Below are 27214 nucleotides of genomic sequence, written 5' to 3' on the forward strand. Positions count from 1 at the left end.
TTTGGACTATCCTTAGAAATATGGTCTAAGAAAAAAAGGGAACACTGAGATCTCCAAAACACTTTGTCTCTGGAATAGGACTTCTATACATCCATACTGTTTTTTTTAAACAGTAAAATGTAAAAATAAGTCAAGCAGTTGTATAATTCATTTAAATTAACAACAGTAGCAAAAACTATAAACTAAAAATGAGTACCCACACAGTACATTTAAAAGCAAATAGTAATAAGACTTATTTTTCACCAAGTTTTCTCCACTTTGTACATAATTTGGGCTATTTTAAATTCCTCTTCCTTTTCATACTCCTTGACATCTGCTCTTATCATTTACCAGGCCAGCAAAAATGCACATTTTTAATAAAAACTATAATGAATGAGAGTCACTCTGTGACTGAGTGGCCATACAAATTGAGTAAATGAATGAATGAGTAAGCAGAAGGAAAAGACCATTCCAAGTGTTCCACTATATATTACAGGAAAATGTTTACATAAAACTAGCCAATTTAAATTACACATTTAAATTATTCTTTGCAATATTCCAGGCCCTGAATGTCTTTCTTGTTGGAATAATATTCTTCATTTTGTTTTGAAACTCAACAGAAGTGAATCTCAACCCAATCGTTTTAAATTTCTTGAGTTTTACTGGATTTTACTATTTTACTAAATTTAATTAATTAAACACAATCATAATTCTAATTAATTAAAATATTAATTTTTTACTGTGGTTGATTTGTAAATTCTGTAAGCCACCTAAAGCCCATTAGATTTCAGGCAGTAGACAAACCTATTAAATAAAATTGGCATTGTACTCACTGTATTTATCTTTCTTGAAATAACACCACATTTTAAAGATGGAACAGTATGTCTTAACTGCTTTGTTATTTCTCATTTTAAATGAATGATAAATTATTGATTTTAAAGAACCCTCCTGACAACAGCCTACCATCCGAACAAACTGCTGAAGATGGTATATTTCTCTTCTGCTACAATGAAGCATTGCGTTCTATTTCCCAAACAAGCTAGGGTCAAAACTTTGTATTATAAAGCCAATATAAAACAAACCAAAGTGCAATTAAAATTATTCATAATTTTGGTGTCCCAAAGCCCGAAATCACCCATGGTAGTTTTAGTTCACCATGAACGCAAATTTGTCCTACAGGAAAAGTGAAGATAATCACCTTGAAGATAATGTTTCGGGCACAGGCAAAGACTGTTCATCATTCTGGGTCCTTGGTGTGCAGCCATCACTGATAGGAGCACTATGGTAGAGTGCAATCCTTCTTCCTGAACTCATACATCACAAGTCAGACTAACTCCTTTGCTTGAGAAGAGGATACAATGAAAAGAGACTAGAACACTTGAACTTTCTCCTTCTTCCATCTCTTAAAATTGATATACCAATGGCTAGGTGTATCAACTCTTAGCATTTATTGGAGTGCATTTCAAGTGTTACATGCCTTTTACATATTTTCTCTCAGCAATCTTTAAAATAACCTATTGAAGTTCACTGGTAGTATTATCCTCACATTGCAGATGAGGGACTGAGATAGCAGAAGCATGGTCTAGGGTTGTCTCCTAAAATAAGATCTGAGCCAAAAATTTCCCAGCTCACAGACTCATTCCTCATGCAATTACAGATTTGCTTGATTGTTTGCAAAACTAAAGGAAGAGAGATATAACTATGCAGTCAGTTTATAATAATATCAATACTATTAATATTATCAAAAAAGTCAGGACAGCTTAAGCAGATGGAATGCTAACTGAACAAGCATGAGATGCTATCTATCATAATGATGAGATTTGATGCACCAGTAGGCACATAGCCGCTTCCTTCTTTTTAGACCATTTCTACTTGTCACCTCTCAGGTGAGAGAGAGCCATATAACTTTAAAAATAATGTTGAGGGTACAGTAACATCAGACAGGGCAAACCTCAGACATATCACCCTACTTTTTCATAAACGTTATGTGAAAGAATGAGTAACTTCTTCCTCCCTCACCGTGAATGACATGACACTTTATCTCAGAGCCCTGACAAATGGAACGTCCTCAGATTCAGGTGAATTTTCCTGCCTAATTTGACTGTCAGGAGACATTGCACTCTGCAGTGGTAAAGAAAACAATCTTGTCATATTAAACTTTGCGAGGGCATGTCTGCATCTGTCAGGAAAGAGGCCAGAGGTCCTGATAGTGACAAGTGAGAAAGGTAAACCCCAAGAATGTCACCATCTGTCAAGCTATCCTAGAAGAATTGTTACAGTTCTACAGAAGACCTCACTATCTATCATGTCATACAAAATGCTCCTGACAATGCCTATGATTTTACAGAAGGAGTCTGGTAGCACTTCTTCTGACTAACAAATTTTATTAAGAGCTGCAGCTCATGAAAACATATTCCTTGTAATAACATTTGTTAGCTGGAAAAGGTGCTACCAGGCTTCTGATGTTTTTGGCTACTACAGATTAACAGTTTCCCCTTCAACTGTGATTTTACAGTAGTTGATCCATTTTCACTTGCTATGCAAAATCCACCCTGAGAATGCCAGGCCAGGGGTGAGGGACCAACATAAAACCAGTGTGATCGAATTCTTCATCAGTGTTACAGGGGGTGGCCAGCTTTATCTTCTGTGTTTTACATTTATGGGGAGTAATGTTTATTGTTATTCTCACAAGGGACAGCAGGTAGCTAGATTATGGACTTTTGCTGTTCTGTAAAGAGTTCAATTCCCTAGGAGGGAACGTCAAGAAAATAGTTCACAGTGAGACAGCTTTATGATCTCAACACTGCCCAGGTGATAAAAGCAAAACAATTTTTCATGACATACTTATTTTCTCCTTTTAGCTTCTTGTTGCCAACAAAGGATAAAGTGTTGAGTACATAGCTAAATTGAAATACCCACCTATTTTTTTTTTTTAATCTTGTCTTTTTATTTAACATACAGTTATTGATGAGTTTTCAAGAGTTCATGGATATGAAGCAGAGATATATGGAATTAAAATGATTATAGTAGGAGTATATGCACCAAACAATGACAAAAATAAGTTTTATATGAAATTATTGGATGAATTATCTGTTTTCTCATATTCAAGCTGGTGTTTTATGGGAGATTGGAATGGTGTTACATCACCACTGACAGATAGGGTATCTGAAAAGCAGATTAAAGTTAAACAAGTAAAATTGCCAAAAGCTTTTTTTGATTTAATGGAAAATTTAGTATTAGTTGATTTTTGAAGACATAAAAATGGAATGGCGAAAGATTATACTTTTTATTTGGAGCGATACAAATCATTTTCAAGAATAGATATGATATGGAACTCAATGGATTTGGCAAATAAAATTTCTAAAGTAGATATATTACCAAGAACACTTTCTGATCACAATCCTGTAAGTATGGCAATAAAGAAAAAATCTAGATTTTTCAGATGGAGATTGAATGAAGCTATTTTGAAAAAAGAAGAGGGTGTTGAAGATTGTAAAAGGAAATTAAAATAATTTTTTGAGATTAATTTAGATAACAAAATAGATATTAAAACTGTATGGGATACTAGTAAAGCAGTTTTGAGAGGGCATTTCATTCATCATAATCAAATCATACGGAAAAAATCCCAACAAAAATTACGAACAGTTTTAGATCAGATTAAAAGAAAAGAAAAAGAGTTGCAGAAAAAGCCATCTGATAAAAATATTGTTTATCAATTAAAGTTATTGCATCAACAAGTCTCAATGTTAATGGTAAAAGAAACTGAAATAAAATTAAGATATACTAAGCAGAGATATTTCACATTTGCCAATAAACCCGGAGGACGGTTAGCATACAAATTAAGAAAAGAAAGGGAGAAGAAAATGATTACTAAAATTCAGGAAGGTAATGCAGAATTAGTGGATAATAAAAAAATTAAAAAGCATTTTATAATTTTTTTTCTCTAATTTATATGAAAAGCAAGAGATTTCATTGGAAAAGGTTGATGAATTTTTGAACAAACAAAAGTTACCAAAGCTCTCACAAGCACAGAAATTAATACTTAATAGCCCTATAACTACTCTTGAAATAGTAGAAGCGATAAAGAAAATTAAGTTAGGAAAAGCACCAGGACCTGATGGAATACCAGCAAGGTATTATAAAAGTTTTACAGAACAGATCCTTTTACCATTTAAAGAATTGATGAATTCGATTTTGTTGGGTTCAGCAATGCCTGATACATGGAAGGAAGCAAATATTGCACTCATACCAAAAGAAGGACAGGATCCATTATTGATAAGGAATTATAGGCCAATATCACTGTTAAATAACGATTATAAAATATTTGCATTGGTGTTAGCAGAAAGGATGAAAGTAATCTTACAGGAAATCATTCATCAGGATCAATGTGGTTTTTTAAACAAAAGATAGTTAGAAGATAATGTACAAGTTGTGTTAGATATTACAGAATATGTACAATACCACAATGAATGTCAGATTGCTTTTATTTTTTTGGATGCAGAGAAAGCTTTTGATAATTTAAATTGGATTTTTATGTTTAAAGTTTTAGAGTATGGAATTTGGAGAAGTATTTATAAAGGGAATTAAATCAATCTATATGTCCCAAAAGGCTAAAATTATTGTAAATGAAGAGTTGACAGAAGCTTGTAAGATAGTAAAAGGAACCAGACAAGGATGTCCCTTATCACCTTTGTTGTTTATTTTAGTTCTAGAAGTTTTCAATAGAGATATTAGAGAAGATGAACTAATAAAAGGTTTAAAAATAAAACAGGAAGTCTTTAAGTTAAGGGCATTTGCGGATGATTTAGTTTTGATATTATAAGATCCCTTAGACTCAGTTGAGTATTTGATGAAAAAATTGAAAGATTTTGGATCATTAGCGGGCTTTAAAGTAAATAAACAGAAAATGAAAATGTTAATTAAAAATATGACACTGAACAATCAAGAATTGTTGGTGAAGAAGATGGTTTTTAAAAATGAAAAGAAGATTAGATATTTGGGAGTAATTTTGTCAACTAAAAATAGTGCGTTGTTCTAAAACAATTATGTTAAAATTTGGAATGAAGTTAAAAAAGACAAGATGGGAAAAATTACACTTATTTCTTTTGGGGAGGATTTCTGTAATCAAGATGAATGTATTGCCTAGGATGTTGTTCCTCTTCCAGATGATACCGATTTTGTCAACTGATATAGTATTTACACAATGGCAAAAAGATATTTCAAAATTTATTTGGCAAGGTAAAAAACCAAGAATTAAATATAAATTATTACAGGATGCCAAGGAATGTGGAGGTTTAGGACTGCTGGATGTAAAATTGTATTTTGAGGCATGTTGCTCTATGTGGATGAAAGATTGGTTAACTTTAGAGAACAAAAAATTGTTACAACTTGAAGGTCATGAACTAAGATTTGGATGGCATGCCTATTTATGGTATGATAAAGTGAAGGTAAACAAGGAATTTAAAAATCATTATATCAGGAAGGCTATATTAAGGATCTGGGACAAATATAAACTTAGACTGTCACGTAATATACCCTTGTGGGTATCCTTGTTTTGTTGTTTGTTGTATTTATTATATGTATTGTTTTGCATTTTATTATATTTTGAAATAAATAAAGTTTGAAGCAAGAGTTCATGGATCTGTATACTCAAGTAAACACAAATATATGAAAATTAGGGTAAGGTTGTGACTAACACAGTTTCCTATGACGCTTTGAACATAAACTTTATAGCTCAATCTCAGACTTTCCTTCCTTTCACTGGAAAAGTGCAGGGCAGCCTGCTTTGTGTGATTTGAGGAGTGATGCAAATCAGATGGCAAAGTGTTTATTGGGATTACAAATGCATCTCCAGCTTTGAAGTGTTTTCCTTATGATCGTAGTGTCTTCAATTAGTTCTGAGATAGCACCTGAGACAAGCAACACAATTTTTAATCTGAAGATATAGATATTCTGATCTTTTGTCTTCTAAATTACTGCCAAAAAGTGTTTTTCCATCATGGAGCAAATGGCAACCCTGATTTACTGGTTATTCCATAGCAAAATAATATAGGAAATCTTTTTTTTTTTGTTACTTTTTCTCTCCTTATTGGTAAATATTATACCAATTTTTAAACAATGACCAAAGCCATTCCCAATATTGGGAAGAGAGGCAGTTTATCTAGGGTGGATAGCAATGTACACTTCTATTTTGGGTTTGAAGGATTTTTGCCCCATTCCATCACCAATAAACTTTGTTCGGAAATCGTTTTTGCAATGTTTGAATATCATTACTTAAATTTGTGGCAATGAGAATTTTTAGAATAGATGGAAAACCTACTGGAGATTTTAAAATACTGTTGGATCCATAATTTAAAAAGTAGTCCCATCTTATATTAGAAGCACATATAAAACTACATGTTTTATTTTCCAGACAATTATAAGGATTTGAATCATAACTTTAGAACTAATTGCATAGTTTTAGACTGTATGATTGGCTGTGAATGGGAAAATCCACACATTTCTTTATTAGATTAAGATAAATCTAATATCTCCTTTTCTTCATCTCAACATGATATAAACAGCATGCCTCCTCCAATTTTTCCCACAACAGTCCTATAGCACAGTTTGGGCTGAGAGAATGATTGCTCGAAAGTCACCCAGTGAGATTCCAAGGTTGAGGTCAGACCTGCATGGGTACTGGACACCCTCACTGAATAAACATATTATCTTCCTCCAAGAGACCTGGGAACTTGCATCCTTAAAATCCCAAGTCCTTCTCATTATGGGCAGTCCCCAGCTCTAAGGTTGGGCAACTCCATGGTGGCATCATCATCCGAATTTCAAATAAGTTCACAAGGACTTGTCTTATTGTCAGATCTTTCTGTGGGCATGGCTGTGAATTTGACAGTATTTTACTTAACATCTGCATTCCATCTCAATAACTAGTGTCTCTCACCAATAGCATTTGGGTTACCCTTAAGGAATACGTTTTAGATTTATCCCTAATCTGAGGCAAATATTCCAATAGTGGGTGATTCAATGCCAGGGTAAGACATGATTTACTGCTCACATGATTTAAGAGTGGACTATTTCAGCATGGTGGCAGTAACACTCATTTTCTCTGCTGATCTAAAGATTTGGGGGGAAATCATAGGGACTGAAGACTATTTCAAATGGTGCTCAAATTTATTTGTTTGGTTTTTTTTATCATGAATGGAAGAACTTTCCTCAAGCACTGGGTCAGGGAGTAGTATGATTTCATTGGATGAATTTTTCTTGGCACTTTATGTCCTTAAGTTTTGGTATTTTGTTTCTATTATTTGTTTACTGTGTTGTTTTACATGGACTTATTGCCATTTATTGATGATGTACGCTGTCCTGAGTTGTGTGCCAAGTGGGCAGCTATCAAATCAAATAAACAAAATAAAATCAACTATGATGGTGAGCTCACTACTGGAGCAGACAAGGATCCAGTACCATTGATTTCTGTTTGATCTCATTTATACAGTCCTTGTACATCTCACTTGGAAAGCTACCTGGATCGTGATTATCTCCCACTAATCACTAAATTGGCAAAAATTGCCCATATAGGCTTTCACATGAAAAAGCACTGTAGATGCAGATAGCCAAGCAGGATAGGTGATGGTTTAATATATTTTATGGGCTTGGGTAGCATCATTAGACTCAGAGACTTCATTAACAGTAACCTGACCTTGAATACAATAGGCAGCAATTTTCAATTACTATCCTTTGGCATCCATGGTCTTCTGGCCAAAGGTTCAACCAGGCACCCTGCCCCCAAACACAATACTAAGCCTTTTGATCAAAAGTGTGCTGCAGAAAGATCCAGATTAAGAGAAGCCTATAGGGCCTATCATGCCACAAACCTTTGTGGTATTGTCCCCGAGAAGGATTAATAGCATAATGTCCTACTTAAAAAAAAATAAGGTAAAGCCACTGGGACAGATCTAATTTCAACAGAACTATAATGGGTCAACTCTGATTGATGGGCTCCAATTTTGGCTAACTATTCATGCTTACTGATAACAAACTTCAAATGTCAGTTGTATGGTGTAAATCCATCACAGTTCCAATATTTTAAAAAGGTGATAAAAACCTGTCAAGCTTTTGCCCTACTAGTATGTCAGCAAGCTCTATGCTACAGATCTCCATCTAAAACTGACTGGCTGGTTAACATAAAATAATATCACATCAGTGCAGCAAGCTGGCTTTATGGAAGGCAGGTCAACTTTAGACCACTGTCTAGTCCTTCAGCACTTAGCTGAAAAGTTTACTTTCTTCCCCCAAGAAAAACTTTGCCTTCATTGACTTGAAGGCTGCATTTGACTCAATCTCCAGAAATATATTATGGGGAAAACTATTTGCCTCTTTGATTGACCAACAATTTCTTGCTGTAATCATGAAGTTCTAGGACAACATGGACAACAATATCATGCATGTTTGCTGCGCCTCACAAGGGCTCATTGTTCTTATGTCCCTATACCTGTTCAACAAGGGATGAAACAGAGTTGTATATTGGTCCTTATCTTTTAAAAATTCCTCATAAACTCAGAGGTGCAAGCCCAGTCAAGACCTACAGTAAATGTTTGCTAGCCCAAAGACCCATCTTGATCTTCCTGTATGCAGATGATGCAGCCATTCTTTCTGCATCCCTAGCACATATGAGAAGATCCCTTAACACCTTTGACCCCTACTATAAAGATCATGGCCTTGACATCACCTACGTTGAAACAAAATTACTTTCATTTTCTAGAAATGCTATATCATGTCATCACTCCTGGAAAATCAGTGGTGTCAGCATATAACAGGTCTGGTCATTTAAATATCCCCAAGTTCCTTTTAAGTATCAACATCCTGAAAAGATCAGACAAGGGGTCAGTCACAAAAGCCCAAAGCCAAGCAATGCCATTTTGCATTTTATGAGATGGAACAGCTACCATCACATCCAGCAATTGAGATATATAAAATGAAAGGTATGATTCACTTTGCCTATAGATACAGGTCTATAAATATAGCTCAGCTGCCCCCCTCTTTTAAACTGTTCAGTCTAAATTCTTAAGGGCCTTACTTTATGGGCCCCAATGTTTATCCAACCCCCTCCTAAGGATGAAGCCAGTTTGATTTCTACAGAGGCCTGCACTTGGCTCAGCTGCTTGAATTATTGGCTTAAATTAATTTACTCTGAGTATCCTCTGGCCTCCCTGATCTTTTGTGACAGCCTCATACCTACATGGTCAATCCCACCTTAACCCTAACTGCAGGCCTACAGTCTGTGGTTTCTCTTTACAGTATCTGAGTATATTGTATTTTGATTAAGCTTGATCAGAGGTAAAACAACAGATCCTTGACACAAAGTTCCAGAAAGACTTCTGCTCTGACCCTAAGGTTTGCCACTAGGCTTTTTCTGAAAGTTCCTATCTCTCAGATACTGGATCCTTTGCCCTTCACACAGGAGAGCTTTTGTCTTGACCAGATACAATATGTTACTATCCACACACCTTGAAGATTGATTTAACAGGAGTCCTCTGCAAGAACATCTTTGCCACTGCCTGCTGATAGATGTTGTAAACATCACCCATGTTCTCCAACACTGTTCTTTTTACTCACTATGGTGCCTAGAACAAATCTTCCCTCTTTTGCCACTCTACCATGGAAACGCATAAGACAAAGGTCTCATGCTCCACCTTGCAGCAGACTGCAAGGTGGAGCATTGAGACCATGCTCAGGAATCATATATTCACTGTTCAGCACACCTTTCCACATTTGAGATGTTCTATGCAGAACCTAAACCACTTTCATGTGCACCCATCTAGAGTTATTTCTTAATCACAGCATTTTAGCAATTATTACCTCAGCGTTTTAATATTGTTATAGACTATTATAGAGCAATCTACGATTGTATTAATTTATCAGTAACTCTATAGTTTTAGCCTTTTTATACACTTTGTATGCACTTTGGCTGCTGAACCATTGCTTCCTGTAGCCTTTGGGAGCTAAAAGATTCCCTACTTATTTCCTTAAGACATGAGGAACCATGTTTTTCTCAACAACCTAATCCAAGCAAAAATGGAATACCAAATTATTTCTTCCTATAAAAGCATGGTTTATTCTTATACCACCTCCATTTCTAAAGAAAGAGAGGAAACAGCACTAAAAATCCATGCAGACAACATACCCCAAATCTTAATTTCCAAAGAGCAAAATGATACTGTATTAAGATCTCAGAGGGTCTTTTCTGGACACAAGTCTTCAATTATAATGAAAAAAGGGGTCTCATCTAGCCAACTTGGTATAAGTATAATATAGGCTGACCCAAAATATTTTCTGGATGAAGCAGAGTTGGAGATTTTGCTGCTTCTCTCCTCCAAGACCCTTAATTCTATGATGGCATTGGGCAAGGAAGATTCAAGGGAAACAGCAGGAAACATGGTACATAAACAATATTCATTTTACTGCTGTTCAAAGCAGTCGCTTCACCCAGATCCAATTTAATATGTGCATTAAATAACTAAGCAGAAATAACGTATAAAAGTTCTAGGCAGGATATTGATAGAGGTCATCAGAATTTTTTAAAAATTTTTTTACATTTTATGATATGTCCAAATATGGACACATTCTGTGACCTCAGTTTAACCACAATATTCAATGTTAATTAACTTATTTATTAACTTGAGGAGATATAAGCCAATAACCGGAAATGATTAGGAAGGGCCCACTGCCTTTACATTTTATCTACTTGTCCATGTTGTTTTAAGAGACAAGATAAGCATCCCTTTCTAGTCATTAATGCCTTGCAAACTTTTGAAATGCATCCATCGAAACACCAAACATTATCTTCCAATGCACATTCCAATGCATCAGGACTTACTTTAGGGACTACATTGCAAAGGTTTTTACTTCAATGCTGCAAAGCATGTGAAAATGAAAAGGAATGGAGCACGGGGTTGGAGAGAATCAGTTCAAGGTGGAGTTGTGAAAAAATGTGCACTGCAGAGAATATAGTGCTATTCTCCTTCAAATAATGACCGACATGGTATATTAGGAGATGAAACTTCGCCCAGATTAGTGCCATAAGGCATACTGTATACTGTAACACAGTAAATAAATACTTCCAACTGAGTATTTTCTAAAAGCCAGAAAGAACATGGCGGTTAATGTTGCCATGCTCAGTTTCTTCACAAGAAATCTACATTCATTGCTAGACAGAAAATACTTTTCTTTGCACTGGCATTTTCTTTCCCATCCAATCAAGTATCTTAGATTTTCAGCCCAGCCAAGAATCTGAGAGTTGTACATTCTGGTCAGCCCTAGAAGAGATAATTTAAAAAACAATAAAGAATAAAATTATAACATTTGTGGTCACAGAGTGATTTGATTCCTATATGGTTTCCCCCTTTATTATCTCTTTGAAGAATGTTCAATATATCAGCTTCTTCCAAAGAGAAGTAGTAAGATACCAACTAGGGGGTGGGAGGGGGGAGGCATCTTTGTCAATTCAGCCTGCCTCTCAGCAGGGGGAAAAAGTCACTTTGCACTTCATGTATTTCCCACCAACATCATTTCAGAAAGAGACGGACAAAATGCGAAGTCGCAGCATGAAAACCAGATATAAGATGAGATGAAGAAGAAAACAATAGTTCCTTTGCTGTATTTTGTAACTTCACTTAACCCCTGCACTTACTGATAAGCCTATAATGTATTTATTTAATTGTGATAATTTTTAAGCCTATACTACATTTATATGATTATCCCATTGTGTGTATATTTGATATAGAACAGACATGAGAAGCAACCTTAATTCTTTAGTTTCTAAATATGACAATATTTGCAGTATTATATAGGCCAAACAAATACATGAGGGGAAAAATGTGAGCTGGGAAGGGTGAGCCTATTTACCAAGTTGTTAATCACTGGTCTGAGATGGGTGGCTATATAAATTAAATAAATAAATAAATAAATAAAATAATCATGATTTTGGAGATTTGTGAAAAAGAATTGCATATTCACTTTGTGATGTTTAGTTGCCACAGGTAATCTACAAGATATAGAGACATATGCCTGCTAATGCAATATCCTGTTATTATTACAGCTTCAGATGTGAACTCTAACTAACTGATGAAATGCATTTATGGAGTAAGACAGAAAGAAGAGAGAAGAGGGGAATAAACTGAAGCAAAATATGAACGAAGAGATGGCTGTGAATTGTTTCAGCTGGACCCTTCGTGTCTATGGGGAGGACAAAGGTGTAAATAACAAAGTGTATCATGATACAAACTCTGCCCCTTTTGTACTTACATTGTGTCATCACACACAAGTAAGTGGTGGGAGTTGCATCATGACATCATTTTGTTTAAATCTTGGCTTTCTGTGGATGTTCCTGGTTACCCTATTACATTTTGCAATTGAGAAGAAGGCTTTTGTGGCTTCTCTGACATGGCTTAAATCTAAAGATACAACCTCCAGGCAATATTTTTGGAGAAAAAAATGACTTAAAACAGTAGTTCTGAAGGGCCTAAATCCTAAACTTACTTAGGTCTACATTCATGGCTATTTGCTACACTTCACTGCCAGTGCTATTTTTGATTACTGTTCTTTATAGACTACCAACTTCAGATGATACTACCCTGAAACCTTGCCTTAATGCTGATTATCAGCCTTCTTATTTGTTGACATACAGTATACGATTTTATTACTGACATTTCTTAAACTTGACCTATCAATTTGTCTCTCTAAAGCCCAGGTCATTTCTCTCTACTTCCAACTAAATTATTTTATTTGAGCCATTGCAAATAGGTAATGGGCTTGCTTCTTTATTTGAGGTTCATGAAGCTCCCTCTGGTCAGCTTATTTGACCATTCTGGTACTTCTTTCTAGGTCTCTCCAGATTGTTCAGTGAAGGTGCTTTGCTCATGAGTGAAGGACTGCTGGAACTGCTTCCTGAAGATGCTAAGCAGTCATAGCGCTCAAGATCCCCCTGATATTTTCTGGGCATAAATGAACAGGTCTGGAAGACATTTCTATCAGGATGGCCTAAAAACAATCCCTCAGTGAATCTGCCAAGGCCTATTTTTTCTTAGCTGTCTAACATTTAGGCCATACATTCTGTAGCAGCATCCTGCGATTAGATAATATGAGTAACATGTTTTATGGAATAGAAAAGTAACTTGCACTGCTATGCACCATGCTTTTGAAAGGTTTTTGCCAGGCTGATAATAAGGTGATGATGGCCCTACTAACAACAGAATACACTGCTCATCTAACACACCCAAACCATTTAATCACTGGGCCATAAAAACTCTTTGTCTTGATGCTGTCATCTTTCTCCTTGAGAGCCTGACTTAGAAAATTAAGAAGTACAATCACATAGAGCAACCTAGAACTTTGACCTATCGTACATTGTCTGTAAAATTCTTTCCCCTCCCTCTGTAGTATTGTAAATGAATGAGTGGATGTTATTATCTCTGTGTGTGTGCAATCCTGAATGAGTGCTTCTGTTTGTGTCCTTGACTTACCTTTCCTCTCTCTCCTTTTCTTCGTATTTTTTCTTATTTTAGTATCTTCATACCAGCTAGACCCTCTATTTACAACAGTATTCTATTCTTTCATTTCTGTAACACTTGTAATGATGCACAAATACAGTGGTTTGAATAGAAGGAATACATACAGAATGCTCACCGACCTGGAGGAGAATATGCTTTTGGAGATTTCTACACAGTGCAGCACCTTTGTCCTTCACTTAAGTTAATAAATAAAAGAAATTGTTCTACTTTCCTTTTCAGTTCTTGAAAACAAGTTTGGGCAATTATCAGTTACTCTGTACTGAACGTTACTATCAACATTTTCAAAATAAAACAATATAAAAGGCTAGTAAAGTAGCTGTATAGAATCAGACTTCCATGAAGAAGTTTCTTTGAATGTACTGGATAGTTTAGGAGTTGGCATGAAAAGTATGCCAAAGGCCTTGAAATCTGGATTAAAAAAGAGTAAATAAAAGCTAATATTCATTCTAGATAAAAAGAATTTTTGGAAAGGGGTTGCACCTCTGTGTTTATCTAAATAATTATGATGGGTAACTATGAGTCAATATGGAAAAGATCATTCTCGCAACACTGCAATGATTTCTGGAAACTGTAAGTACTGTAATCACTTAGAGTTATGGTGGAAGGTCAAAGGATGGAGCAGAGTCAGGAAAGAGGAAGGGCCTAATGGAGTGACCTGAAAGTCTATGTGGATTAATTCTAGCCAACTGATTCCCTACCCTTTACCTATTGGCTAGCTTTTGGAGTGGGGTAAGTTTCCACTGTAACATTCTGTATATCCATATCCATATCCATATCCTGTATATGCATCAAACCATAAAAAAAAACCCATAACTGAATATATTGCCAATACATGTTCTCTTGTTATTTTAATACAATGTTAAACACAAAATTTGATAGCCTTGAAATATATCCACCCATATGTATTAGTGTATGTGTGTACATGTGTGTATACACACACATATATACACACAAAGTACCATATTACATATGTATCACATGCCTTATGGAGTTTATTTATTCGATTCACATGGCAACCCAATTGCCAAATTTCCACAAGTTTACTGAAATCTATGGACAGACTTGCTTAACTTCTGTCCCTCAAATTGAGATTGTTTGCCAGACAAAATCTACTCAGAAAACAAAATTTAACAGAAGAATCCATTCTCTTCAAACTGTTGTCCACATCTTGTCTAAGCCAAAGATTCACCCCCCAATGTCATCAAATTCTACCTGTATGGTTGGTCTATAATGCTTTTTAAACCACATGATACAAGATTAGACAGTATCTCCTGTAGTAGTAATGTTGCTTCTTTCTCTGCATTAGAATGTAGTGTTCACCAGCATCATCCATCTCATAGATTAAGGATGCACACCTTGCTTTCTGTTTCATGCCATGCCTCCCCAATCTTGTTATACTGCCTTTCTCAGTGTTCCTAGCCACCATGCATTTGAGAACAATGGGACTTGTCGTCTGACATATCTGGAGGATACCTAGTTGGGGAAGACTTCTCTATGCTTGTTGGATAAAATAAAAAATAGCCCTCAAGTAGAGAACCTTTGAAATGCTGGTCTATTTTAAACCAGAGCCTTCATTTATAGAAAAGCATTTTATCACACTCCAGAACCCACAGCAATATTTTGTATGAATTTAACCCTTATACTCATTTATTTCTTTGTTGTATTCTAAGTGGGAGAAGTGAAATCTAACTACATTGCTTGTTTCTCCCTTATCACACAGACTAACAACTTTTTGGGGCATGCCTGCATATTAAAATACCTGTTGCCATGAACGTGAGAAGCACAAAAGGCAAAGCTGTAATGGAGCAAGGTTGGATCAATGACAGCACCATTTTCTGAGTGTTCCATCAATTCATTCAGATAGCAGAGATGGCGGTGACAGCCTCTTACTCCATAACGAGCACAATATTCATCTAACACGAAGACTTGGCCGGGGCTAAACCAGCCCTGCAAGAGATGGTGAGGGAAAAAGCTTTTTAATGAGTTTAGGCTGTTCATTTATCCCCCCAAACAAGCTTCTCAGTGCATTATAGAAACCTTTTGAGCTATTATACTTTTAATAAGCTCCATTCCATTTCTTCTGTCAATAAATTAGAAGGCTAAACTCCAACAATTATTAGCTTGACAACTGAAAATGTCAGAAGTAATTATTTTTTTTCACAGTACTTCATCCAAAACTATTCCACACTGTGCACCAAAATATACACCAAAAACTGTAAAGGAATATTAAAGAATATTAAGTTTAGAAGATATAAGTTCTGGAAGAGAAGAAAAAAAATGATGCACATAGAATAAGATAGGAAGAGTTGCAATTAGTTATTTACTTTGCCCAGAGGCAAAAGTCAGCTTTTCATACTTTTTGTTCTAAGGTTAAAAAAGATTGCTGCATAGGATATCCCAGGATATCATCTAGAAGGCTGTGTTGACATCTAGACTCCATATCTTGCAACTGAAACATATTTCTTTAGCTTAGAGCAGTCAACCATTTAACTCTGGGAGGATCAGCACAGAAATCCTGATACATACTTCGCTGCTGAGAAAGACATACAACAAAGGAGGATTGATGCTCCAGGAAAATAATAACCACCACCACCACCAGATCTTAGCTGTCAGAGTCCTGGACTCTTGTGATATCTTAAACATGAATAAAAACATGGCACAATATTTCATTTGACCAAGATCAGTGACAAGGACAGTGATAGCATGAAACAGCCATAAGGTGCCAGACAGCCTGACCTTAATTTGTGAAAATTTGTGCAACAATCCATCTGCCCATCTTTAAACTATATTCAATTTTCTTTGGGAAGAAAGCTTAAATCAAGTGTGCTTTTTCTTTCCCTTAGTCACAGCATTTTACAAAGTATGACAAATAATTTTCTTGGTTTTGAGTATATCACATTTTAGAAAAGGGCTAAACTGGGAATTTTCAGAAGCAGACCACTTTTGACAGAGCTGAAAAGTAATGCCTTCTTGGCTAAGCCAAAATTACTCTTCTCATAATCATTAAAGAAGCATATGACAGGTTTGTGGAGCCACTCATGTGAATAACAAGCAAGGCTTGGTTATTTACAGTGACAAGGTATGGTAATATTCTGCTTTTTGAGAGCAACAAGAATGTGGTCACAACAGGAAGCTGTTTTGTAGCACGTCAAGCCCTTGGTCTGCTTCATCTAGAACTACCAGCTTTGACTGGCAGCCCAGGGTTTTGAAGACCATCTTTTCCATTTCTCCCTGAAGGTGCCTGAGACTGAATGCAGGAACTGCTATATCTTAAGCATATCCTCTGTCACTGAACTGTAGAATGTCCATTTTGTTATATGTTTCTTCATTTGTATTCCCCCCCACCCCCAAATTTGTAGCTTTGCTGGCACAACAGAAAGTTGAGTTTTTAGTTAGATAATATTATGGTAATCATGTATTGTTTTATAGTTGTTTAGAAGTTTTCCACTTTCTACCAGGGAGTTGAGGAAAGATACTTCAGCAAAGCTTAAAGTTTTAATCAGTTTGTGTTTAAATCTAGTTCTTCCACATTAGGCTTCTTTTGTTGTGCAAAAAAATAATGCATGTAGCTACTTCCATTCAATTTATTAAAATGCAAGAGACTCCCTTTTAAAAGTTATTTTCAGCATATGCAGATTGAAAAGAAGGAAATTAAAATATTCTTTCCAAATGCATATTAGAGAAAAATTTCTACTATAAATTAACTGATGTTTGTCCAGGTTTCCAAGGGTGCCAAATTTCAAACAGCAGAAACTAGCTACACTGATGGAAAAATGATGGGGTCACAAAAATAACCCTCTCCACACCCACACCATACTTTGCTTCAAATGCTACTAATAAGGAAAAGGGCTACAATCAATGGCAAAGCATATGCTTTACTATTCCAGATTCAACCTTGTTATGTACAAGTAGCAATTGAAAAAGGTACCTGTCTGGAAGATTGGGGAATTACAATAAATAGGTACACAATAACTTAAGTAAAATGATGGTCTGAATCAATATAAAGCAGCCTCCGATATTCTACATTTCCCTAGTCCTTGCCTGCTGTGGCAAGTAAGCCTACCCCCCTTGCCTTACCACACTCCATCACACTTCACATTTATGTGCATCACAGGCAGGAAGTCAACAGAGGTCTGTTAAACCCAGTAGGGATTTTATTTTTTTTATATAGCATTACTAAACCCATAAAGGAATAGACAATATCCTATATTTTCCCATTCACCTCTAAAATATTTTTAAAATGGCAAGTACTAGAGCTATCAAACACGTCTCTACTAGCATGTATATAATAAAGCTACTTTTCTTAAAAACTCTGCATGGAGTGAATGGCAAACCTAAGCTTGTTGCTTTATAAAGCTTTGCCCTTATTTTTTGTGTGTGTGTGATCAGTAACTTATACATTAAAAAAAAAAAAACTATCCGTACAAGAGATATAAGAATGTGGCATGCCCAAAGCAGAGAATTAACACTCAGTTTAATGGATTAGATCCAACAGTACATTATGTTTTTCAAGATACCAGATTCCACTCTTTCCATGAAAGCTATTATTTTTGTTGTACGACTCTTATTTTATCATTTTTAATGTATAAAGCGTTTCACTGGGTTATGATCTTATCTTTTGGCTGGTGACAATAATAAAATATGTTACAGCTATAAACAAAAGGAATCAGGATGCCAAATCAAAGACTTGTGTGAAAAATTGCACATCAGCTTTTACATTTTCCCCTCATATTCTTCTCAATTATCCACCTTCATGACTGCAACATCGCTCTTTAACTGTCCTATGTGCCCATTTGAAAGTGAAAAAAGAAAGAAAAGAAAAGAGAAATTACAGATTACCTCTAGAGTGGTAAGTAATTCATTCAGGATTTAAGCTTACAAAGCTAACCTTGACTCAGCTGAATACAAGTGCAATAAACCTTTCTCCCCCTGTGGTTTTGATTCTATTCTTTTCATTTCTTTTCTCTTCCCAGTTCATAAAGGAGGAGAGAATTACAAGATAGATGACATAATGCTTGACATCTGGCAGGCTGGATTTGTACCTTAAAATGCCTGTACAGGTGTTAGCAAATCCTACCACAGAGGGTTCTATATTTATTAAAGCCTTCTGCTTTTATTCAGCCCTCCCTAGAGGAGCTGATAAACCATAGTTCAGAGTCAGTTTGAATCTCTTCTCTTTTCTATTGAGTGGCACAGCAGTAGCCTGCAAATGTATAATTTTCAAATTTGAAGCCAATCGATTGAAATCCTTTATGCTAACCTCACGCATAGTTATTAAATGCATCTAGAAGAAAAGACCACTTTGCACTAACTATTTCTCAGTTTTTCTTTCCCGCGTTTCTTTTATTCCAGCCCTTTTACTCACCAAACAAGAATAGGAATCATTCAGTCGGTGATCCAAGGTCTGTCTCTGTAGTACTCTAAAGAGTGCAGCATGGTCAAATGTGCAAGGATTCGTGGAAATAAACTCATCCATATCATGTTTCTGTGCATGATCTGTATCTGATTACAGAAAGGTAAAAAAAAATACTTTGCTATTAAAGGTAAAAAAAATAATACTTTGATACACCTCCAAGGTCCCTTCCAACCCTATGATTCTATGCTATAGATTATCCCACTTTAACACTGGCTTAAAATTTACTTGGATAACAGCTTTATTCAGAACCTCTCTTTTTTTCCAAGTCTCACCAGCTCATTCTCTAAAAATACAACCACAAACGGAATGTAAGCAAGTGACAATGATGCAACAATTCATGGATAAACAGAGCAAAAGAAAACCCTTTTTTTATCATATACTGTATTGTTTATGTGTATGTGTGCATGCAGATTTGTGTGGGTACACATGTTCTTGTATGTTTTATATACTTTACAATACTCACACACATAGACACAAAATATTCACATGCAAATACTTTCAATATTGTTTCCATACATTGCCCACTGCAAAGGTTTCTCTGAAGTAACATTCTAAGATTTTGGAAAGTTTAATAACTGTTTTGTCAGTACTGACTATGGGGTGCCTGTTTTCAGATAATAGCAACGGTACCGAACATTTGGTCTATTTAAACACCAACACGTCTCTGCTTACGGGCATGAAGAAGATACTCATCTCAGAGGAAAGTAGCAGAGGAAGATAGCTAGAAGCCCATTTCTTAAACGTCGAACTAGAGCAGAAATGAACACATAGCCCTGCACAGGGTCATTTCCAGTCTTTTGCTTTCTATATGAGGCTTTTAAAGAAACAAACGTAAAGTAGTAATGGCAAAGAGCTCTTTCAGTCTTCCAGAACAAGAGTAATAAAACTGGAAACAATATTTCTTTGTGTAAATTATATATAACATGCCATCTTAAATGGCACCTCAATCAAATATCTGAATTTATTGTTGTTCAGAGATTGCATCTTTCAACGCCTTTGAACCCCGCGGGTTTATCAAAGGACACAATCTAGTGATTCTTTCGTTAATGGTATGTTTTGTCAAAATCCTCAATGCAAGTTGCTATGAAGTATGGACAGAAAAAGCCTTACCATGGCCAAAAGGACTAGTTATGCATTAGCACATTAGCTCACTTTGATTTTGTACACAATATTGGGAGTGAACAGGCCACTATCAACTAAAAAATTGACTTGACCCTTACAATAAGGTCTTTGCTCTTCTTTGTTCTTTTAATTTCAAATATAGGGTTTTTAATGTTTGTTACTAGAAAAGATGTATTCTCAATATATTTTGAAAACTGTACTACGAACCTAAAATTTCTATTAAAAAAAGGACACAAAAGTTTATTGATTAAACCTAATTCGGGAGTTAGGTTCATAATAAAACTCCCTATTGATCTGTGGGCATGATGCTAACATAATCAGTCACATTTAGAAATTTAGCCCCAGATCATATTGATCCATGTCAAGTCCAACTTCCAGCTGCATTTGCAGATGGAAGAATTATTTAATTCAAGCTGAAGGATCTACAGCATCATATTCTGAAAAGATGCAGAAACTAATTCATATCACTTGGCTCTGTACTGTCAAAGCAAGAGTCACATTCATGTAACAGATTTAACAAGGTACATATAGCAAATAAACTGTGTGATAACACATTGATAGTTTAGGCTATGAGATTATCATCTACAGATACAGGAGTATATTTTTACGAAGCTTTTGAAACAATACTTCCCCCACTCCCCAAGTCCTAAGATACTGTATATTTACATGTATGTAATTACAAAACTGCACTTAATAACCAAGCATTAAAAAAATGATATAACCTACAGTACATGGTCTAAGAAAGGGATTTGGTCTTAAATAGATTGACATTTTCTTTCTAGTCAAATTGTGATGTAGCATATAGAGCAGTTTACTATTAATTTCATATATGTAAAACTCTCCTATTAGCAAAGAATATAGGAAAAATTGTTACTGCTTACTGTAAAAATATTTATCATCTGATAATACAGAAAAAGAAGAGAGAATGGTGCTCCTTTCTCTCATCATCATGCACATAAATTAAATCCAGACCTTTCAAAATAATTTGCAGCCTTGATTTTTCATATTATCGTTCTTTACCTCTTAAGAAGAAGAAATGCAAATTAGTTTATATATGTTCATTAACTTTTTTGAAAACAAGTTTACTTGCTGTATTGTGCTACAGCATTAAAACCTTAATTATTTGGAAGTAGAGGCCCTTGAACTCTATTTAGTTATTTATCTATCAAATTTGTCCCCACCCATCTCTTCCCACCAGAGGGACTCTGGGCCGTTTACAATAAAATAGTCAATTAAAACGAGCATAAAATATAAATACAATATATAAATATGTATAATTACCCTTAATAAAAATAAGAATCAAATCCAGGTGGCAGGAGGACCTAATACAGTCCTTATGTGGGAGGAGCGCTCTAAGGTACTGGCCATCCCCATGCGGAGCTACCCCCCTCTCCGCCCAAGTGAGGCAGCAGAACCAAGTCTTCAGGTTCCTCCAGAAGGCCAGGAGTGATGGGACTAACTTCACCTCTGGGGGCAGCATGTTCCACAGGGCGGGAGCTACTGCAGAGAAGGCCCACCTCCTGGACCCCGCCAAGTGAAATTCTCTTGCAGACGGGGTTCACTGCATGCCCTCTCTGCATGATCGAGTGGGACAGCAACTTATAGTGAGTTATATCAGGTGGGATGATTGGGTGGGATAGCAACTTATAGTGAGTAATATCACCATAAATTGATTCCATGTTGCTGTATTGCCCTGTGATAACCGACCTTGAGCTTCAGTTGGATAAATACATGAACAGAAATACAATATCTTGTCCCTAACATGAGCAGAAAGAACCTGGTCCAAACTTAGGTTTGCAGAGGAAACTGCTCAGTTAAAATTGTAAAAATAAATTGTGAAATTGTGAAATAGAGACAGGAAATGGTTGAGGAAAATCTAGTTGTTATTTTCCTTAGCTGTCTTCATATAACACAAAGGAAACAGAAAATTAGCTACTAGAATATTTCATTAAAACAGAGGGTTCATCTTTGCTGCACTTCTGCCTTTGGAATAAATCACCAAGGGCTGGCTATTTGATGATCCCCCATCCCTAATATGTTCATGAGATAAATCAAGAAACAGTTGCATGAAGTAAGCTGGAAAGAGAATTTGGTAAAACAGAAAATTATCCTGTAGCTACTGTCAAGCAACTAGGCATAGATGGGATGCAGCAAAATGACAAGGAAAATGATAGTAACCCTTAGGTTGATATCTGCCAAACAGGACCACATATTTTACTGTCACATTTTACATTTAAGGAATATATCTCTTCCTAGCCTTAGGAGAAAGCAGCCAATATTTCTTTATGGAAAGTATGAAGAGCAAACCTGGGCATGCCATTCCTAAGACCTCCTCTCATCCTCAACTTTTAAAAATATGTATCATCTGTATCAGGGAATCAATAAATATAAATGTGAATGGCATCTTACTTCAGAAGTAGTACATCATATAAATGTTAAAGTATTGCTAAACATTTTCCCGAGAAAAATCAGACTTGAGGCACCAAGAGACTGTTGCAAATTCTTATCTCTTTCACCTATGTATACAATAAAACAATAATCCATAGATATCCCTTCTATTAGCAAATAGTCCAGATGGAAATAGCAAAGGACTGAAAAACAACACAAGACACAACGTAAAAGGATGGCACAGTTAAATATGACAAACTGTATTATTTGAAAAAACAAAATGCCTCTTTTTACTGTAATGGGGACAGTAAGTAATGCGAGCTAGGAAAAGTCACAATTGGATCACTAGATGGAGCTGAGTGAAGGCGCTTGAAGGACCCCCAAAATTGCAAACTGAATCTGCCTGGAGAAGTGCAACCCCATTCAGAGTTAATGGTGGAATATCACTGGAAGTGGCTGGGTTTCAATCCATAGCCACTCCATCTTGCTGGAATTAAGCCTTAACTCTTCTTCCCCATCCAGACCCAGACAGTGTCCAGGATTCTGGACAGCACTTTGACAGCATTACTAATTTGGTCAGGGCCCAAGATGTACAGTTGTATATCATCAGCATACTGATGAAACCTGACCTTATGCCACTGGATGATCTCACCCAGTGGCTTCACGTAGATGCTGAATAGGAAGAATGTCAAGCCATCCCCTTCTATAAGAGTTTAGGGTTTGACCTCTCCCCTCTATGTCCCGTCAACTAAAAAAGTCCCCTCAGGAAGGAAAACCACCATAATACAATGTCCCCCACTCCTATCCATTGGAGACAGCCCAGAAGGATATTATGATCAATGGTATCAAGAGCTGTCAAGATATCAGGCAGGCCCAGGAGGGTTGCACTGCCCCTATCCCAGTCAAGCTAGAGATCATCAACAAGTAGGATTAATGTCATCTCTGTGCTGAATCCAGGTCTGAAACTGCACTGAAAGGGCCCAGATAATCTATTTCCGCTGGGGTCCTTTGCAGATGCAGTTCAACCATTTTCTCTACAACCTTCCTCAAAAGGGATAGTTGGAGACATTCTTCAGCAGTGAGGACAGTCTTCAGCAGTGAGGATATTAGAATTCCCACTTTGTCCTTAGAGTCCAACCTTACCAGCAAGGTCTCACATCTGGCCAGCTGCAGAAAAGTGCTCTTTGATGTCAACAAACTTTCCCAGATGACAATTACCCCACCATCTCCTCTTCCCTGAATTTGCAGATTCACACTCTTGGTCAGGAAGAGTATTGAAAAGCTGCAGTAGCCAACATGTAGCCAACGTCCCAATGAGAAATCATAAAGCCATATAATCTTGTACTCTTCTTGGCTCAAAATTATTTAATCAAAATAATTACTCAGGTGTGTCCCTGACTGAAGATATTTGTTATAAAATCAGTGGGAATGCTGCATGAAAAATCCCTAAAAATTGTTTCCATGGGAATCTGTACTGAATTTTAATGATATCAACTGCATATTTTAAAAAGTAACACAACAGCAATAATGAGCTACAAGTCAGGTTTTTGATGGTTATTAATAATTAATTTATAAGAAAAGTTAAGTTAAATGCTGATTAATTATACAATTGAAATCCCATAAATTAAGAACAAAGTAAACTTACTCTGTGATAAATCTGTATGAGTATTGCTTCCTTTTGAATTCATCTTCTGTGCTTGGCTTACAGGAATGGGCTTGTAAGATTGACCAGTGGCTCTGTACATTGCTTGAACCCAAAGGATCCGATCTTGTTCATCATCACTGGCAAATATCACTATGTCACCTTCTTTGACAGCATTGAAGAACATCTGACCACCTTGAAGGCCTGCAGAGGAGAACTCAGGATTCAGTCAAGTTGACTAACATGAAATTAAGCTCTTCTTTTCTCCTACCTCCTTAATTAATTAATTGGATTTATAGTCTACCTTTCAGTCTAAAAAGAGTACTCAAAGTGACTAAATTAATAAAAACATAATTAAAGGCACAGTTAAAATGTAAATGTTATTTACAAATGTAACAGCTAAATTGAAGAGATAGGTCTTGATGTCTTTGCTAGAACCAGAAAACATGGAGAACAATTACAAAGGGAGTAATATTATACAGCTTGGGAGACATGCAGAAAAATGCCTAGTTCTGTCAACCCAAGAAAAGACCCGTTGAGCAGAAGCATCTTCAGAAGGGTCTCTCAGATACTCTTAGGAAAAGCATTTATGTTCTTCTGTAAAAGATTTTCCAGCCGCACTCACTACATTGATTGGAGTGAGGAAAACAAACTCATGCTCACCTCAAACCCCAGTGACAAGAGAAAACTTTTCTATGTTTGAGGGCATTTCTAGTTAAAGCTTTACTTTTCTGGTAGACATGTAGGCAAGTAATCAAAATGAAACTTTGACCCTTGCATACATATTAGGGGACTGTGCTCCCACTTAAATAGATTTCTCTAGTTAATCAACTTCCCTTGAAACTTTCTGTCCTTAAGCACCTTTGCGTACTGACTAAGAGGTTAGGTGAGTTCTTCCTGAAAAAAACATAAAGGAAAAAAAAATTCTATGATGGCCTTTACACAACATTGGCTACTTGGTTGCAGTACCATTTACACAGATGCATCTGCTTTGCATTTGGTATCTTCAGGAGGTAGAGCAGTATAAAATCATCATCAAACCCTCATCCTCATCTTTGAGGGAAATATTTTTGCAATTAATAATATCAGTTCATGATACCAATGGCTTTAATAGCATTAAAAGAATGGATAGCCTGGCAATTCAGATCTGCAATGAGGTGGGGTTAACCTGTTTCTGATATGATAGAAACTGAAATAAGAAATGTAACTTGGCCTAAAATGGTCTCTTCCTATCTATCTACCTATCTGATGGATTTTGCCAAAAGATAAAACAAGCTCTCTTTCCTAATTTTCTCTGCAATCAGACATTTTTACTCATTTCACAGAATACCTGGATGAGGTGCTGTATAGTCCACAGTGTATCCTTCAAGCTGCATTAACTCCTGAGGCTCAGATTTTTTTTCTCTGTAGCTGCACATAGCAAATGTGTATTGGCTAACCTAGGTGAAAGAAAAGATAAAGAGAAGCCCTGAATTAGCCACACTTCACTACATCATGTTATACTGACATTCAGCTCTTAGTTCAGTGGGACATGGGCAATAAGCTAGCTACTAACAATGGGAGTTATAAATAACCTGCCATGTGGCTTAGAACAAATATGTCAACTGTACTTTAACAACTTGAGATTCACAACAACAAAGCAAACTGCCTTTCAAAATACAGGCACAGACATCAGAATAATACCAATGGTCTACTTCTTTATACAGGTCTGCAGCAATGATTGTGCAATCATTGGGAAACTGTAATTTGAGAAGTAAAAGTAATCACCTTTTTATGTGACTGTCACCACTACCAATTTTGAGAAACAATACTAAATTGAAAATGTAATCACCATTCTATGTATTCCCATCAATACATTTTTTTAACCAGGTATATGTAAGGCATTGTTTCACTACTTTGAACACTGTATTTCCTTTCAACTGACACTGACACACATATACAAGCCTTGAAACCTAGAGTGCACAGAAGTTTGAAGGTCATATCAGGCTTTGCACAGTGTGTCTAAGGGCTGTACTTCAACAGTGGTTGGAGTCAGGACCTATTTTTTTTCCTGGGTGAGGGAATTTGCATCTGCAATATTTTAGGTAGGCATCCTTGTATCAATTAAATCGCCACTGCAAATAAGACAGAAATGTTTGGTCACCCACTAGGGGGAATCTGAGGGCCACAAATGAGATGGTGGTATGCCCAATGAGGCCTCTGGGACACACTTTACAACCCCAATCAAAGCAGTCAGGAAAGGTATCCAGAAAATAATTGGGCCTTCAATTCAGTGTCCTTGCTGAGAAAAGCAATAGTTTGAACATATACACACCATCTGCATTTGACCCCAAGTTTTTGATTTTTGTAGTCAGCTATAAGACTACAAAAGTGCAAAGTGATCATCATAATCAGACAAAAGGTTAACTAGACAGATTCAACCATTTAATGCTACTTGATCTAAATGGCTTTTTAAAGTTTCTGGATGGGTTTATTCATTATGTAACCCATAGTTCATCTACCTCTTAATAATTCTGCTACATAAAGATAAAACAAAAATGTTCCAATTTAGTACAACTCCTGCAGTGTCAACAGTGCAAGAATTATGAAAGGGATAGCAAAATGCACATCTGTCAGTACTGTTCTTGATAGGCATTCTACACCTGGTCTATTCAGAAAGCCGAATGAGGTGATCAATTGGATTGTGCACTTCAGACTGCAGGTGAAGGAAACAGCATCAACAACCAAGTGCACATGTGTGTGTGGAAGGGAGGAACAGAGAGAACATCTCTTTCAACTAGACAAGACCGCTGTTTGCCTCCTCTAAGTTATTCTGAGAAGCAGAAAACAAAAGGAAAACCGTTGGAGAAGAAAAACAGAGACCTAAAGTCTGAAGTGTTTAAAAGTGAGGCAGAATGAAGAGGACTGATTAGTTTGCTTCAGTCCCAGACTGTAGTTTCTAGAAAGACATAGCTGTCTGGCATTCTAAACAAACATATTTTATATGTCACTAACTAGAAATATTGTTTACAGAAAAAAAGCAGAGACACCCATCCAAACAGACTCTACATGAACAGATATCAATATGAGTCAAAAACTGACTTAGAATTACAGTATCACATACAC

General features: G+C 36.1%; 1 protein-coding gene across 4 annotated transcripts in view; it reads right to left on the reverse strand.

Annotated features, from left to right (window-relative positions):
• CADPS2 (calcium dependent secretion activator 2) overlaps nt 1-27214 on the reverse strand; it is a 351208-nt gene that overhangs the window by 114496 nt on the left and 209498 nt on the right. For all 4 annotated transcript variants that reach the window (XM_063309566.1, XM_063309564.1, XM_063309563.1 and 1 more), the window contains exons 10-13: nt 25440-25548; nt 24113-24313; nt 18907-19043; nt 15301-15488 (exon numbers count right to left, since the gene is read on the reverse strand). In XM_063309566.1, the coding sequence (XP_063165636.1) occupies nt 15301-15488; nt 18907-19043; nt 24113-24313; nt 25440-25548 (635 nt within the window). The remainder of the gene's footprint in view (nt 1-15300; nt 15489-18906; nt 19044-24112; nt 24314-25439; nt 25549-27214) is intronic.

Source organism: Candoia aspera, chromosome 7, assembly GCF_035149785.1.
Source record: "Candoia aspera isolate rCanAsp1 chromosome 7, rCanAsp1.hap2, whole genome shotgun sequence".
Lineage (NCBI taxonomy): Eukaryota > Metazoa > Chordata > Lepidosauria > Squamata > Boidae > Candoia > Candoia aspera.